Source organism: Solea senegalensis, linkage group LG5 (assembly GCF_019176455.1).
Source record: "Solea senegalensis isolate Sse05_10M linkage group LG5, IFAPA_SoseM_1, whole genome shotgun sequence".
Classification (NCBI taxonomy): domain Eukaryota; kingdom Metazoa; phylum Chordata; class Actinopteri; order Pleuronectiformes; family Soleidae; genus Solea; species Solea senegalensis.
In genome coordinates, this window is record NC_058025.1 from 5,389,116 (window position 1) to 5,407,483 (window position 18,368).

The 18,368-nt window shown below is 43.9% G+C and overlaps 1 protein-coding gene across 1 annotated transcript in view; it reads right to left on the bottom strand.

Moving 5' to 3' along the window:
* fam172a (family with sequence similarity 172 member A) overlaps positions 1-18,368 on the bottom strand; it is a 123,080-nt gene that overhangs the window by 4,230 nt on the left and 100,482 nt on the right. The window contains exons 9-10 of the mRNA XM_044025939.1: positions 12,213-12,329; positions 5,144-5,228 (exon numbers count right to left, since the gene is read on the bottom strand). Of these exons, the coding sequence (XP_043881874.1) occupies positions 5,144-5,228; positions 12,213-12,329 (202 nt within the window). The remainder of the gene's footprint in view (positions 1-5,143; positions 5,229-12,212; positions 12,330-18,368) is intronic.

Here is an 18,368-nt window from a genome sequence, read left to right on the forward strand (position 1 = left end):
AAATATATTTTGCTTGGATTCTAAAATTGTTCCTTTAAAAGTGACTTCAAAAACCCTACCTGAGACGAATAAAAGTCATTTTCTTATTGTAAAATTAAACCACTTCTCTTACGGGGTCAAGATGTTGCAGATTTATTTCCACAAGTACTTTTACAGCAGGAAGCTTGTGAAACTTTACCTGCCCCATCAGAGTCTCCAACACACACAACAAATTTGATAAGAAGAAAAAAGGGACTATGGGGAAAGGAAAATTCCATGCAAAGTTTGAACACAAAATCATTCTTTCTCATACCAAACACTCTCATTTTCAGCTTTTTTGCCTCAAATATGGATGATGCTACCAAGAATCAGTACAACCAGCAAGTCTTTACCAGGCTGTATGCCATCGCCTCACTATCTAGTATTTCCTGACTCTATCAAATAATGCAGAGAACTTTATTCCTATACTAAAAACAAAAAACAAAATGAAAAATAACAGAGGGAAATGTAACCTTAGAAAGAAATCCACCACAAGCTGTTTTTACGACATTATTATATGGTTATAATCATATATAATGTCTATAAGTATAAACACACATCGCACAGAATTGTTTCCTCATGTCACAAACAATTATTTATTATTGTTTTCTATCAAACCCCTCAGGCCTTGACATCTTGACATCAGGAGTCGTCAGTGTCAGCATTTTCTCCACAACACACTGTGTCCGTCACAAATGTGACCCACACAATAGCCTGATCCAACATCAGTGAATCCAGGTCAGAGGTTAAGGTCCGGTTCAGCACAGTTTACCTGTCTATTTCCTGCAGCACCAGCACAAACGTGTGCCAGTCAGACTAAGATAACACATTATGTGAATACGCACGCACACACACACACACACACACGCACACACACACACACACTTCCATTGATGTAGCGGATTTCCACTTTGTCAAGCTGAAAAAACAGTTGTTGTTGGAGGTTAATTTGAGTGTGTTTCCTCTTTTATCGTCAAGTCACACAAACACCAATTGGACTGAGCGTGTGTGTGTGTGTGATTAAGAGGTGCAGACAAGCAGAGGTTTTTTGTGGCCAGGATTGAGGTGAAGGTAACAGTCAAGTAATATCAACTAGCGTAACAGAGTAAATAATAAATTGACTTTACTGCCCTGCGAATAATGTGCGTGTGAGCATGTGATGAGCCTTGGGTAAATACAGTAGGAGATTTCTCTCACGTTTCCCTTTCAATTATGGGAAACCAAAAAGAAAAAAAAGTGGGCACATCACCAAATAACATACAGTAGAGTTTTTATGTTGTGAGAGAAAATGAAAGTGAGTCTTTGTGCAGTCCATTAGGGTTAATTACAGCCTTGTGTTCGGATGCTTGTAACAGAGCAGGGTTGGTAATTAAAGTACAGGTAAGACATTAACTTACTTTTGTTAGCCATTAATCAGTGTTTACCTTCAGAGAGCTCCCCCTTTGTAATTAATAATCAGCTTGGACAATGAGTAATCACCCAAGAGGAAGTTGCGTGCACGTGTGTGTGTGTGATGGTTTCTGTGTGTTCTATTAGCCAAAGGAGTTTTCCCACCTTTGAAAAAGCATCTTTCCTGATCAAACAACGATCATCAATCTCACCACAGGAAGAAAAGTCAATACGCTAAGCAACAGAAACAAGTGGAAAAAAAACCAAAAAATAACTATTTGAATGTTCTTTTTTCTCTCTCTTTAATCAACCGTACTGTATTTCTTGGCACCTGATTTATCTCAGCGTAAAAACGTCCACATAAGGTTAAACCTCAACATCCCCACTTAAAAGCACTAACTCGTTCCTGTGTCGGCCTTGAAGCTGAGCTACACACACACACACACACACACACACACACACACACACACACACACAGGGAGGTTTTCCAGCAGGAGACTGGTTCCAGTTTATCTGCATATTTAGCCTGTGTTTGGTGTGCTCTTAACTGATAAAATTCTGCAAGTGTGCCAGGCCACTGTCAAATGCCAGAGCAATGACCTTCTTGGGAGCACAAATTCCTTTTGTGAGATGGAAAAAAGACCACAGGGGGGGAGAAAAAAAACAAAAAAACAAGATTAAGACAAACGTGAAAATAAAAGAAAAGGGAGTGTAGCCAGTGAAATTTCAAAGGGAATGGGTCCAGGTTTTATCGCATTTAAAACAAGAAATGGAGACGTTATAGGAGACACCACCCACTACACATTATCCTTTCTCAGAGTCCTCAGAGGCAGCTCTGCCTGAGAGCCATGCTGCCTCACCATCGTCACTTCACAGATGATTAGGAATAACAGACAAGCTCTGCCTACACTTCTCCCTCTCTTACCTCCCTCTGCCAAGAGTCTACCAGCAGCAAACTCATCATATCATCGCTGCACCACACATGGAGATGGGATGCAAGCGAGGACGATGGCAGAGGGAGCTGTATATGGAAAGTCAGGAATGGAGAGCAATAAGGAAAGGGAGAACATAACCATTCCCCCTGAATCGCGATGTCAGACTGGTCCCTTTACCCATGTCTATGCACACATCCGTGCGTCTGATCACTTGCCATTTTCCGTAGCAGCCGAGTTGCCCCAGGCCAAGCTCAGTCTGGCTCCACACAAGAGCAGCGGTTCACGTTGTGATGTGTGTCTGTTGGGCAGTCCCAAAAGACTGTTTTTAAATGATTAATGTGATGATTAATTGAACAATTAGCTGAGTAATCTAACAAACACATTTCTTGATGAGCAAGTGCTTTTACGTTGTTAATTATTTGATGAAGATAGCAAATGGCGATTATGTTGGTAGTCAACTGCTGCTATAACAGACAGAACACAACAGAAAGTTGTGTTTATTAATCACAAGTTGAGTAGTTTATCTTAAATAATGAAGTTATATTATTGATATGCTACAACCCACAGACTAATGCTAGCCAAAATAGTGTTGCAGGCCAGGCCTGTCACTTAAAATAGATAATGCTAACTTAGCAGAGGCAGGAAGTAACAGACGTGAACACTTGTATTAACACAAGCATTCAACTTGTTTCATCGACTTACTTTCAGTACAACCGACAGACTGTTAGCCAAAATAGTGTTACATGCCAGGCTTATCTTTTGACGGAGATACGCTAACTTAGCATCGTTGCTATGTTAGTTTAGCTCGTTAACACGTCTAACTAGGTTTCAGAGGCAGGAAGTAGCCAAAGAGAACACTTATATTAACACAAGCATTCTACTATATTTATTGACTTATTTTCAGTACATCCCACAGACATATGTTAGCTAAATTAGTGTTATAGACCAGGCCTGTCACTGTAAAGAGATATGCTAACAGCAGGAAGTAACAGGAATGAAAACTTGTATTAACACAAGCATTAATGCCCCCAGAGCTTCCTGTGGTGCACTGCCGTTTCAAATGAACACTTGTGTTCTTTTATTTACGTAATACTTCTAACTGAAGACGCTGATTATGTCGACTCATCGTAGCAGCAGCAGCTACACGTGTGTGTGTGTGTGTGTGTGTGTGTGCATGCACGACAACGAGGATTCACTGGTCTGTTCGCTTACTGGTGAGTAACCCCACCTACAGTGATACAACACACACATACTCTGCCATGGCAACTCACACAACAGCTGTCATGGTCCTAGCAGAAGCGACTGTTGGGGGCCGAGAGAGTGTTGATTGAAGGGTTGGGCCGCGATACCATGACAGCCTTCCCTCAACCTTCTCTCAACCTCATCACCTCTGCTGCTCTGCTGTGACTCTCGCCACAATTGCAGCTGCCTGTGAACCTGCCAGGCTGCCAAGGACACAAAGACAACCGAGTCAACCTTTGACATCAGAAGCTGCCACCAAAAGACCAGAGACAAGCTGAGTTGGCAGCTCTGTTAACAGGCCAGAGACTCAGATCTTTTCAGCTTGGTTAAAGTAGCAAAAGTCAATAGAGCACAAGTCAATAGAGCATATATACAGATGGACGCAATGTCAAACAGGTCGGTGTTGGGACAATATCAGGCATGCCAGCGGTTTCAAAAAAAAGTAGACCAAGATATCTTGGCTCAAAGGTTGCCGTCTTTCGGCCCGACGGCAGCCACTGAGAGGAGACATTAAACATTAAAGTATGAAAAAACATGAAAAAAAAACCCTGACATTTGAACATGAAATACAATATGGGTTTTGTATTGAAGGCTAGATGACATTTAAGGAGCTGATTCACTGGAAGATGTTAAGGCCACCCTCCCACACGGATGCATGTGGAACATGGTGTTTTAGTGGCCGAGATGAGATAGCGGCGCTTGAGATGTCCTCACGGACACGTGGAGCATGTGTAAGACGGTCTGCACATTCAGAATGATGTCACCGAGGGGCTTTAAAGAGAATAAAATCATAAAAGCGTGATCTCCAACGAGTGCAGCGATCAATACTTAAACTTGTGTACATCCACTCAAAAACAAAACGTAGAACTAAAGCAGTACGGTGGAAGGCAACTGTTCACTGTATATATATATATATATATATATATATATACATACATACATACATATATATATACGTATATATATATATATATATATATATACATATATGTTTGACTTCCCTTGTTTTTCATTGAGTGCTTGTACGAACATGCCTCCATGTGGGTCACTCTTCAAACAACACTGTAATCATCATCTCTTATCAACTGTCATGTTGAGGATTACAGCTTTCATCCCTAATCCGACATTAAGGACACATTCTCGCGATGGCCCGTGACATCATCAAGGCCAGTCGACCACAGCGAAGGGCACGGGGACGGGAAGCCAAACACCACAGGAGCAGATTAACGAAAATAGTAGACAGCGCCGGTGATGGAGAAAAGAAGGAGGGAAAACAAACGAAACGCCAAAAATAGAAACGGAACCAAGCGGCTTGAGAGAGAATGTTTACGTTTGCATGTGTGTGTTTTCAAGATTATCTGCTGCTGCTGCGTCGTCGTACTAAGATCTCAAAGTAAAGCGCACAAACACAGGTGAACGTTGATGATCTGCACATGTACACCACTGAACAGAACCTGGAATTGATTTGCTTATCCTTGAAGGAGAAATTCTTAACATTTTAGCATATTATATTGTTGAAGAGAGAGCGTTATAGGCGCTGAAGTGAGTTTGTTTGATACCTGCAGAGACTCGCGGGCAGTCGGGCAGCATGGCGTCCAGCGGCGCGTCCAGGGGTTCCGAACTCGACACCCAGTTACAACAGTGCTGTGCAGGAAAGGAGAGCGATATTAAAAACTCATCATTATACTTTTCCAAAAGACAATAAACTCTCTATTGTATAGACACGGAAAGGACATAGACACCATATGGAGGGTATGTGTATATAAAATACATATACGGTATAAAATATGTAATATTGCACTTTTTGACTGACATGGAAATATGACATTTTTCAAAAAAATCGAACTTGAAAGTTACATTTAAAGAAAAAAGCCACAAGAGAAACTTGAAGGGAAAAAAAAGGAGGGAGAAAGGAGGGAAGATAAAGGAAGACAAAGAAACGGGGGACAGGGGGGGAGCAGAACGGGACGGACACGAAGTGAGAAAGTGGTGCGTGTGTGTGTGTGTGTGTGTGGGGCTGAGTGAGGTGGACGGAGAGAAGGGGGAGGGAGAGAGTGGGAGAGAGAAAAAGAGAGGGAGGAACAAGCAATTAAAAGCTCTGTGACATGTTGCTCAGACAGCTTGGCGTTTGTTTGTGGTGGAGAGCTGAGGCCTTCTACCATGGTGGATCAGTTGGTGCCCTGGGGGAGGGTGTCTGCCCAGCCTGCTGACCCATAACCCCCTGCAAACACCCCACGTCCTCTCAAACCCCCCTGTGGTTGACAACTCCACTGTCAGAAAGAAGAGAAGACCTCTTTATCCACTTTTCTGCTGTCTTAATCTTCCCGCCTGTGTGGCATTCCCTCCGAGTTACTTCAAACGGACTGTGAAACCTTTCTTAAAACATTTTAATTTTCAGTTTTCTTTCACCAAGTCAGCAGATGACTAACACATCACGGTGTAATGAAGTTTGGTATGCTGCGACGTGTAAGGTTAGTACACAATAACAAGGGAAAAGGGAGGGAGAGAGAGAGAGACAGAGGGAGTATAATGAGGAATGCTTGGAGAAGACGTTCCACAGATAAGATAAAAGTTCAGTAGAAGAAAGAGAAAATGTAAAGAGATTAGAATGTGCAGCTGGCGTCCTTCTGAATCACCCCTTATCTGCCCTTGTTTTGCTTTCACCCTGGACCCTGACAGCCATTACAGTGTTGTGCATGTTTGCCCGTGTGTGAGGGTCACTGATTGCACTGCGGGGGGTCTGAGAAGATGAGGAGCGGCGTGAACCCTTCAAACTCACGTTTACGTGCAAACACAAACACACACAAGCATTTTTTTTTTTGCCCTCGGCAACCCCCCCCGGACTCCCAGGGCCCTGAGAGAGGAGGGACTGGGCAAATACAGTCAGGGTGTTAACTTTTAAACACATTTGTGTTGTTACGTTTGGTAAAAGTCATTCTGTTTGAGTCGTGATCCAACATGAACTCACAAACACCCAGAGATGATCATGTTTTTCTGTCAAAATACATAGTAATTGATATTACTGATAACCTACAACAAGTTTAAAATGTTTAATTGAAATTTAAACTGATCTTGGTCTCTGGCTTTGAACATAAATACTTTTGAATTGCACTGGGACATAAAGTCGTTTAAGCCTGATTAAGCCCCTGTTTGTATGTTTGATTAGAGGTGTAAATCATCTGAAGATTTCTTCTTCTACAATCATTTATTAGCTGTAGGGTCATGGAAAGTGATTGCATGAAAGTGCTATGATTAAACATCTCACACAAACCCTTATCAAATACTATGTGGTAGTGATATCAACATGTGTGTAAACAAAATTCAGTTGGGAAATGTGTACAGGAATGTGTTTTATTAAAAAAAAAAAAGCTTTTCAATCAAAAGAAATAAAAATGAACTGAAGTACAAACTGAATCCGCTTCACTCCCTTACTCTATATTTCATTTCTTCAGCCCTGTCAATCAAAAAGTGCGAGCAGCGAGAAGCAGAACGAGCCAAAAGAGGTTTGACGAAAGATCAGCGCAGAGACGAGGGGGTACGGAGGGGAGGCAGAAGGGGAGGGGGGCGGGGGAGGTTTAGGTTTTGGGGGTAAGATGACAAGTCATCTTGGTAAACAGTGGCATATTGTGTATTTTTAGATCCTTTGCTTTGCCCTAGATGTGCTCTCCTCTGAGCCTTGGCTTGAGGGCAGAGCGGTGTAGAGCGGCACAGAAGCAGTGGGGCTGCTTGACTGCTACATCAAGTGTCTCATTGTATCCTCCTTTAATTCATTCAGTTTGTCTGAAGGAAGATGTCAGCTGGGCTGTGGAGCGGCGGGGCTGAAGGCGGCTGGAGAGAGGCGAAGGAGTGGAGTCTTTCAAACAATCCTCGCCCCTTCATCTCCACCATCGCCACCAATGGAGGCAGGGAGGCCGGGGTTTGAATAGATTTGTCAAGGCAACCACACATGTGCACACAAAGTCTTGCACACAGGCCCAGTGCTGTGAGAGACCGCCGGCATAACAGCAGTCACATAAAGGCAAGGCCTGCTGGCTGGGATTAGAGGAGGGCGACGTGACAAAAGGATGGCGCATCACCATCGGCTGCCTCTGACGCATCGCGTCGTCACTTCAAGCAGCTCGTCGTCCGCCGATCAATGACTCCGCTGAACCAAAGGCAGACGGAAACAAACATGTAAACACATCTGACTCTTCCTCCCTTCCTCCTTCCTCTGTGTCTCTGCGTGTGTCAACAACACGCACATACAACGTTCTAACTAGGTCCTTTAAAGCCATAGTTCTCAAACTGTGGTACATGTACCGCCAGTGGTACGTGAACTTCCTCTGGGGTGGGAAATACTGTTCGACTGTATATACCAGGGTATGTGATCGGAGTGGAGCTTTATCTCTCACTCCATCTCTATCTAATGTCACTATACTAGTGTCTGAAGTATATGTGAGGAAGAGGAGGATGATGAGAGAGCAGATGATCATATTGGGAATAAATCTGCCTCGTGTGAAAAGTCCATAGCTGACTTTGCTCGACTTATTTGTGCCACTGTATTTTAACGTCGGTGATAATGGTGTTTGGTATAAAAACATATATTAAAGTATTAAATTAAATTAAATAACAGAAATATGAAAAAAAGGTGATTAGGATCATACTCAATCTGGGTTTTTCAGAGCCGATAAACATCGACATGCATTTCAGTGTCATTTGACCCACAAATGATGTAAACACATTCCCACTGGTGAAAGAAACCTGCATAAAAATAGCTTGTTGAATGGGGTATATGATATCAACATAGTGTGAGAGTGTAAATGACAAGCAGGTGACACATCTATCCCCCCCCCAAAATGTGAAGGAGGCTTCTGAGCCTAGTCTGACCTGTATATGTGTGTCTGTGTGTGTGAGCCACCACCTGCTGCCTTGTGCGAGTCAGAGAGCAGGCCACTCTGCTTCCATTACATAAACAACGTGCTCACGCGCACAGGGACACAGGATAATGGACCCAAAAACCTCTGCACTTAGCTGATGGTAGCCTGATCTAATGGAGCCATCATGAGGACCAAATACGTCTCCTGTGCGTGTGTGTGTGAGTGAGTCCATACCCACTACACAGCAAACGTCACTGGAGTAAACACACGGGGCTCCTTAAAGGGGATGCGTCAGCCCCAACTTCCAGAAACTGCATTAAAGTAACAGATAACACTTTGTACTTGGACCGAACAAAGGCCTTGTTCCGTGGAGGTTGCATGTTCTCCCGCGAGTGTGCGTGGGTTTTTCTCCAGGTTCTCCTCCCACGGTCCAAAAACATGAAGATTTGAAGATGGATGGATGGATAACTAGGGTTTATTCAGAACCTGAGCCCGGCGTGAGGACCGATCATCTGCTTCTGAACAATCATCAGATGGTCAGATGAATTCCTGACATGTCTGGAAAGTGCCTTTTTTTTCTCACCGCACAAAAAACGTGAAGCAGCATCTGGAGAAATGACGCAAACGCAAAGCCTGGAGGCCAAGATGGCTGAGCTCTGCTGGACTGTGGCAACAGCACTCTTGCATCTTTGACGTGACCTTTCTCCTCCTATCAGGACGAGAGGAACTTTGGCAGGAAATAGCCAGTGTTGTTAGCTAGTCCAAAGTTCAAAGCAGGAACTACGTCTTCTTCCTCGATCTTTTGAGGAAACCCACACAAATTATACATCAAAACGTATACCTACCTATACCGTATAACCGTATCATACCTTGATATGGTTTTTCTAAGCTCTGTGCGTAACTGTAGCATGGGAAATTGCAAAAAAAAAAAAAAAACAGTGAAAAATTTCCCATAGGAAAAGATTGGAGAACACGGATCAATGGCAGATGAAATTTCACTGCCCCTGTGACCTGAGTACAGATCCGCGTACAAACAGCTGGTCCATTTAAAATTTCTCCTGAGAAATCTTCCAAAAAACATGTGTGTGTGTGTGTGGTCGTCCAAACAAATCTTTACTGACAACTGACCACTGGCCCTTCTTTGCATGTACAGTGTGAGCATCAATCAGGATTTGTGAGCTGGAATTAAATGAAACACTAAAAAATTGTGCGCGTATCTTCAATTCCAAACCGATTTTCCGGGAAACTGATTTGTGTAAGTGAGCCGTGTTTTTAAACTCTTCTTCAAAGCACCTGCGGTAAAAGCCTCATTATAAAAAAAAAACAACTCTCTGCTAAGTGTACAAAAGTCTCCTGAACCATAACACACATGACAGTCTGCAACCTAACTTCTCGGAAAGTAGTTCCGAGTATTTCACTCTCTGTGTGTCTGTAGCTCCCACCTCATCCAGTTGCTGTATAATCTCTGTGGATTAGGATGGTTTATTCATGACTGTAGTGTACTCGGCGCGCATGTGTGTGTGTGTGTGTGTGTATGTGTGCGCTCTGGGCAGGCCACTAGAGTGTGACAGCAGGCCAGCACGGTGACAGGAGACACCTTGGAGACTGTGACAGGCTGCCAGCTGTACACCATCATTCACATTTCCCTCTCTCACTCACTTCTCCTCACTATTCTACTCATCTTTGCCCACATTCATCTCTTCATCTCCTCTTCTCCATCTGTATTCACTCCATTCACACCCTGCCTGTCTTTTTGTTTTCCTTTTTCCACAGCTCCAACCTGCGCTTCCTCGGCAGCAGTCAATAGGATTTAAATTATTGAACATTTCTCATACTTTATTTCTACGTCTATTTTATTCTGTCTCAGTCGGCGGCTGAGTCTTTCTGTCTCTGCCTCTTCTTATTTCTGCTCCTCTTCTTGATCGCTTTTTCCCCCCCTCTCCGGGCAGTGACGTCATGTGCCCCTCATCTGACCCATTTGGTCTATATAACTCGGCCCAGCAGGTGCTGATCTCTAAATCCTATCTTCTCCTTTTCAGCCTCCACTTCTTCATCTCTCCATCCCACCACCGAGTGACTTCTTGAACCCTGGAGGGAGGGCATTATCTCTGTCCAACGAAGAACAGAGCGCGACCGAGGTGCCCAGACCCCACGTGCACAGATTCGTACGTGTTACCCGGCGCCACTGTTAGCTCCGCGATGTGGCGTCCTGAGAGCGAGATCCATCATTGTACGGGTTATTGATTAAGACTTGCTTTAAAAGTGAGCATTTAAAAGGCATGGAGAGTCGGCGTAGCACACCGCACCGATCGATGCATGTGCTTTTCGACTGTGGATTGTGTGAAAAGTCTATAGGGAAAACAAGCGAAAGCCGCGCCAACAGTGGGAATCGTCCCAGAGCCACAGGGTCAGGTCCAGGATGTTGGGTAAGAAAGGAGAGCCCTCTGACCTTTAGGTGGAATAACTGCACTTACACAGTGTTGGTTTCTCATGTAAGCAGATCAGAGTCCTCCTGTGACTGACGTTCAACCAGCGGGAAGTGTGTAAATCCTTTAAAATGATTAGTATTTTAGTGGTTAAGTGAAGTTAACTGATACAGTGCAATATGTTTAAAGTCCATGAGAGAAATACTAACAGAGGAAGCATCAGTGGTAAGTATTCTGCTATCATTGCTGATGCAGTGAGGGAACAGTTTATGGAATAGAGGCACAGAAAACACTTGGTGGCATGCACAAGAAACCTAGAGAGCATAACATAGGTGCACAACTGTTTCCCTGTAGAAAATCCCCTTAATTAGGCAGTCTCCATCTCTTAATTCTGCCAAAAAAACGACTGAGGGTTAATGAGTACGAGCTGCCTTCGACTGGACAAAGAAGGTTATTTCAGATTTATTGTTCTGGGTAATCGTCACAAATAGAAAATCACTTAACATTCCAATTACGCCGTGCCACACCCATCCCTTAGATGAATCAAAAATAGGAGATGCCAGACAAGGAGAAGAGGGCCAGTGCAACCTTGAATCCCCACAACTCTAACAAACATAAATACACATCCGCCGCCGAGTAACACGCACTGCAGTGCACGAGGAAAAAATGACAGAAATAGGAAAAACAAAAGGCAAGGGACATGAAAGAGGATGTAATACAGATAAAGGTGTGTGGTGTGTGTGGTGTGTGTGTGTGTGTGTGTGTGTGTGTCTGTGTGACATTTGCATCTCTGGCTCTCGAGCACCTCTGGTCTTGGCTGGTCCTCATCAGTATGTGCATACTGAGTGAGCCCAGGTGCTGCGTATGGCGCAGAGGTCACATCAGAAAGGGCAAGTGCTAAAATGAAGCTAACACAAATGCGCGTGCGTCCCATCTCACACGGAGGAACGCGTGCGCGCGTGTACGCTAACACGTACGCCGCGGAGCTGCTATATGCACACGCACCCGTCGAGGGTTAACCGTCTCCGGTTATTCACTGATATGAACCCAGGAAGAGAAAGTGGGGGGGGTTGATAACAAATATAAAAGGAAAACATGCAAACAATGGTTCTCGATGACTTCAGAGTCTGGCTATAGTCGGTCAGAGGAGCCCGTGTAGGTCAAGCTTGGGTTGTGCAGAGAGAGAGAAATTAAAGAAGAGGAGAACGCGAGTGACCTCAGCTCACGTGAATGAATTGACATGACGATAGTGGAAGCTCGGAAAATTGGCTGCAGCACAGTTTCTTTAGCATGTTTTCCCTTCAGGGTGAGTTTGTGTGTACGTGTGTGTGGCTATTATATTTCACCTGCTGCATCCAGTCCTGCGTGCCTTTGCTCGTCTCCTGGAGCCAGATGTTGTGAGCGGAGTCGGTCAGAGCCACGGCACACACTCGGTTCTTCACTTGCATTTCCCTCTGATTCATCTGCCGAAAGAAAAAAGAAAGCAAATCGAATCAAGAGATTTCACTGGAGGCTGATTTAGTCCCAATAAGATCATTCTATCGTCGTCATTCGATGCACTCGGGTCAAAATTCAGATTTTTCACCAGAGGAAGCTTGTGTACAACTGGCGGGACTTGTACCACAGTTTGGGAACCGTGGAATTAAACAATAAACTTTAAAAATTAGTGCACAATTCAAAGTTTTTGACTCTTTATATCGCCATTTATGGAATACCTAGTATTAGTTTGAACTGGTTATCCAGGCAACTCCAAGATATATGATTGATGAATGAAATTAAACTTCAGTTTATGTATTCAATTTAAAAAACTAAAACTAAATCTAATATAAAAGGCTAGAAAAAACATCTATTGCAACCCATATGTGGGTCTGCACTGTATTTTCTTAATGTAGTTTTAATGTATTTTTAGTTATTGTGTGTTTCTTGTGGCAAAAATTGACAATAAAATCATTCATAACGAAAACTCTAAGGGGAATGACTGGTGTAAGATAAGTAACAACACCTTTAGAAAAACAAAAATGGGCTTGTTGAAATGCACGGACACAAATTAAATCATGTTAATACGACACGGTGATTGTGTCAGTAGATAGTTGCCTAATAAAAGTTTTATCCCCCGCGTGACACGCGCTGTCAGCCTTGTCCTCAGACCATGATAGCGCCGGCCCAGTGGACAGCTTTGAACCCGGCGTGTATAGCATAATGTTATAAAGTGAAATATGAAAGAGCTGCTCCCAACATCAGCGGCGTGTCCTTGTCACGTCCTGTGCAAATGTCCTTCCCCGTGCACGTTCAAATACCTCAGTCCCCCATTCTTAATACCCTTTCCCTTCACATGTCACAGAGAATGTGGCATCACTAGGCCCCGTCTTTCCTATTCCCCTCTGAATGTCAACGCCAAGGAAAATGTCACACAAAGGACTTGTTACCGCAGTACAATAGACTTCCCACACCGCCGGCCCTACCCTGAGGAGCGGCATAGCCGGCACTGTTTCACTCAGCCTCCCTTTAAGATAAAACGGCAAGAAAGGAGAACAGGACTTGCAACAATAGGTTAACAATCACTTACTGTATAGATTTAGTGAGGCTGGGGAAAGGACTGGTGGACTGGGGACGGCCACAGTGCTGCGGCGTAGCACTAAGTATGGGCAGTGGGTGTGTGGTCATTGACACACTGCGCTACAGCTGTGCAGAACAAATGTTAACGGCATTAAAGCTTCATCTTAAGTGTCATCTGGAGCGGGGGAATTCTTGGCAGTGTGCACGACTACTGACTTCTGCTGGGCTTAAAAATGGTGATGGTGTTTATGGCTTGGTGCCTGAGAGTAAGGCGAGCACTTCAGTGGGAGATTGAGGTAATGTTGTAACTAAGGCAGGGACTGGAATAGCGGGCATTAGTGGGTGGTTAGACGCAAGAATATGATCGCCATTGAGTTTTATCTCATACACTCAAGTGTAATAAAACACCACCTTTTTTTTTTGTTGGAGAGTTTAAGCCGAATGAACATGTGTCTGACACTCAGGCTGTCGCAATCACAGACGCAGGCTCTCGCTGGGTGGCTGTACATCATAATGACAGTGGGCATTTGAATACATCCTCACTCACCCAGCCAAATTAAAGTGGGAGTGTATAGAGATAAATGGAATCTATTAAGGCACTAAGGACTCATGCATCATCCGGCTGATAAGGCTTCCACCGGAGCGTCTTCACCGCGGAATGAGATGGGGAGGTACAACCACAAGCAGGAAAAAAAGAAAAATAGAGATAGACAACAAAAGGAGACACGTATGCGCAGACAAATTCCCCCGCTCACACAGAATCACGCCATCACATACACACAAGAGAGACACGGACCCCGCTCTGTACTCCCTTCCTCATCCACGCTTGGTTGAAAAGCTTTTCTCTGGCAGAACTGGGCCCGTGGGAGCAGCAGAAGTCAACCTTTTAAAACTGGAGGTGTCAGTCAAGGTCTTGTTTTCTGGTGCTAGCCAAACGGGACGGTCCCTGAGCATAAGGGCTGCGAACAGAGGCCAGGAAACGCAAGACAGTAGACCGAGCGCCCGCGGAGGAAGCTGAGCGCACGACTACAATCCGGTCGAAAACATCACCCCAAGCCTGGGGAGCGCGGGGACAAGAATAAAGATATGTTATCTTATACCTCCTATACCGTTTCAACAGTTTAATATAATACTTTTCACATTTGGCATTAAACTTCTGTACTTGAATTCACCGGAAATCCTTAAAACTGTAATGCAACTTGTGCCAGAGTGCGCTGTACTGTATCTGCCAACCTTCCAAAAAAGAAAAAAAACAAAAAAACTGACAGGTTGTTTAAGTCCATCTTTGTTTACAGCATTTCAACATGCCACTTTTAAAACAAAAGTGCTTCAGAGCGCTCAACAAAGGATATGCAGATAAATGGAAAACACGACTCAGAATAGGAATACTAAATACAATGACCGGAGGAAGTGTGTGTGCATGTCGTCATGTGTGGGTACGCGCGCGCGTGGATATATGCATATGGGTGAAGGAATGAATGTGAGCAGATATGAGGGAGAGCACACAACAGAAGGGCAATTTGGTGGTGGAGTAAGTGACTGACAGACAGTGGTTACACAAAGATAGAGGCAGGAACAAAAGGAAAGGCACAGCTGCTAAGGTGGGAGTGGAGCTCGGGTGTTTTAGATGGTGGTGCTAGTCTGGAACCTAAATACTGAACCTAAGTGTTTAGACAGTGCAGAGGCACACGCGCCTGTCTCATCAAGCTGACAGATGAGGGGAGGGAAAAAGTTTTTTTTGTTTTTTTTTTTCAGATAATGAGACCTTTGGAAATCCGAAAGCAGTCATTCAAATTAATTTGATTCAGCGCCACAAGATACTTTTTGGTGGGTAAAAAAACAAGTTTCCCCGAGTAAGTTTTAATGGTTTAAAAAACTAACTAACTTTTATGGCTCAAGTTTCTCTGTAATTGTTGAACAGAAGCACACGCTTAACCACTTCAAAACATATAGTATGACATTCAATTATTCCATAACACGTTCATCCATTACATTAACCACCAGTATCTCTTTCTAAATATTATATATACTTAGACCACAGTGTGTAAATAAAGTGTAGAGGTTGTAACATGAGAAATTACACTGATAACTATTATATGAAATGCATAGATGCATGACACGTTAACCATATTTTGTAAAAATCTTGTAGAGAAACATAAATGCAGTAGAATTTCTACTTTATCTGGCTGTAAAATAACAAACGTAAATAAAAAAGACTCAAATCATTTTGTATCGACTGAAAAACTCTGTAAGGAACATAAACACGGGTTTTGCTGTTATTGCCAATGAGTGTCGCTTTGTCACACGTTTGCTTAAACGATGAAGTAACATAAATCTCGAACCCTCACCAAAAAAATAGTCCCGCATTCCCGATGACGCCTCGACCACAGATTACAGACCAAAACAACTCCACGTCCCAACACTGGCGAGATAAATCACTTCCCCCTGACAGGTCCTCGTTGCCACATTGCCTCCACACATGTGGTCGGCTGTGGTAACAGTTGGGGTAATAGGTTGACAAATAATGAGTGCCGTGTGGCCCTCGACCACAATCATTCTGACACCAGTGGGTCTCGTGTTGAACAAGCCACAATGACGAGCGTGGATTGCTGCACGTTGAAAGGAGAATCTGCGCTCGTCTGAGTCTCGGTGGCTGATTCTCGCGGTATCTACGGTAGTGGATCCTTATCACGTATCACTCGTCGTGTCGTAATGTTGTCACCCTGTGAGTTACTGTAAAAAAATAAAAAAATAGAACGTTTAATGTGCTAATCCGCGACGTAACCACAGACTGCAGCTTTAACAAGGAAACCGAGCAGCTGCCGTGATCAGTCTCGTATCGGACAGGGAAAACACAAAGGGAAACATGTGGAAATACTTGTTGAGCTAAAAACCAACGCACAGATGTTGAGGCATTTGCAGTGTCTCTCCTGGCCTTCCCTTTAATGCTGCAGCAGCTGGATATGCAGAGTAAAGAAGCTCGGGTGGAGCTCGGACATGGACGGCTTGCATGTGAGAGGGAGGGAAGCTATCAAGAGAGTATGCTAATGGGAATAAGAAGACAAACAAAGACGATGCATTTATGTTTCATTGACTGAGGCAGCTGGACGAAGCTTAAAGTACTGGTTATTAATGAGTTAATGGGTGGTAGAAAGACTCGGAATGGTGCTCGACATGCTAACAAATAGAAACTGCTTTATACTGACAAGCTGAAAAACTAGTGTAGTGGAGGCAGACGCGCTTGTTTCAATAAATCACTTCCTCACTACTCTTGTAAACTCGGACAAGGACAGTTGAACAAAGTCGAGCTACAGCTGTAACTCGACTTTTAGGCTACGTCCAAACTACTTCATTTCAAAACTCATAAAACTCCAAATGTTCTAAATAGGTTTTTCCGTTTAAACTACCGTGGTGTTTTAAAGACCACTGAAACAGAGGAGTTTGAAGACCCTTCTCACTCATTGTTTTTGTTTAAAAACTCACACGGTGGCGCACGCGACTAGCACTGTTGCGTCAAAGAAAGAATGTTGTTGCTTCGCGTCCTGGTCTGAGGCCTTTCAGTGTGGCGTTTGCAGGTTTCTCCGGGTTCTCCTGAGTTTTTGGACACGTGGGATTAAACGGTTGTTTGTCAATGGGCTGGCTGGCAAATGACCTGTCCAGGGTCTCACCTGCCTATCGCCCCTATGTCAGCTGGGATTGGCACCCACCGACCCAAACGTGGAGGATAAAGCAGTAGACAGTAGATGGACGGATGGATAGAACACCAGGAAAAAAATGGCACAGTAAACCCACGCTCTCCTTGCGACTGGTTATTAACCAAAGCATTTAACGCTTACTTTCAGTTTCTGTCTCTTGTTGGTAATACTTTCTGACACTAAGCAAACAACTACAGAGGAGAGAAGTGACTTCCAGTTTACCCTGGTACAAACATGACAGTTAAACATCACAGTTTTAGTTAAAAACTGAAACTTTTCAAATTCAAATGTTTCCGTATGGATGTAGCCTTAATGAAATGCCTTTTGCCCTCTGACATATTTGATCCCCTGCACCATTTTTAAGCTCATAGACCTGAAAGCTGAAGCTGATTTTAAAAAACCCTCCCTCTGTGTGACGCCGCTTTTCATTTGACCACGACCACGCATCATATTTGAGTCACAGCTGATGACACAGACCCGCCCACAGACATTCAAACTGTGTAATTCTGTGCTTTTCACAAGATCCATCAAACTGACATCTGCCATGAATTAGGAGCCACTGAAACAGACAAGACAGTCATAGGTCACTCATGGGGACATTAGGTGGATTTCTTTGAGACTTACACACAAAGACTTTTCTCTAACCTGACCTAAAGTACAGCTGCTTCCTGCCACAAAGCTACAGCTACGGCGCTCTGTTTGTCGCACATAAATCTTTATTTTCGTCACAAACGTCGGACGGGATGTGATGATGGGTGCGCAACAGTAAATGTGGCGATATGTATTTCAGGCCGCATATTAATCATGTTTATGTGTCTGGGCGAGGGGAGTGGAAATAAGCGCCGGGACGTCAGTTAACAGCATGCTAAGCTAATCTCTGGTGGAGATAAACATTTCATTTCTCTCCCTCTCGGTCTCTCGTTTCTCCCTGTGACGCTCCCCTGCTCGCGACAGCTCCACTGATGGTACATCTAAACACCGGCAATAATAAAGACAATTATTTAGGCCTTTGATAATTATGTGTCAAAGGCAGCGAAAGCCACTAGATAATTGGGCGAAAAGTGAATGGTAATCCACAATGGAGATCCCTGCGGGGAGACAGGCAGACTCATCCCTGGAAAGAATGCGGTGTGAGAGAAAAGAGAGGGGGGAAAAAAAAACCAAAGACGGGAAAGATGGGAGCTCTTTAAGAGACCTTGTTCACTGTCAGATAGTCGGTGTGAAAAGCCACAATTACGCAGAGAGAGCGGG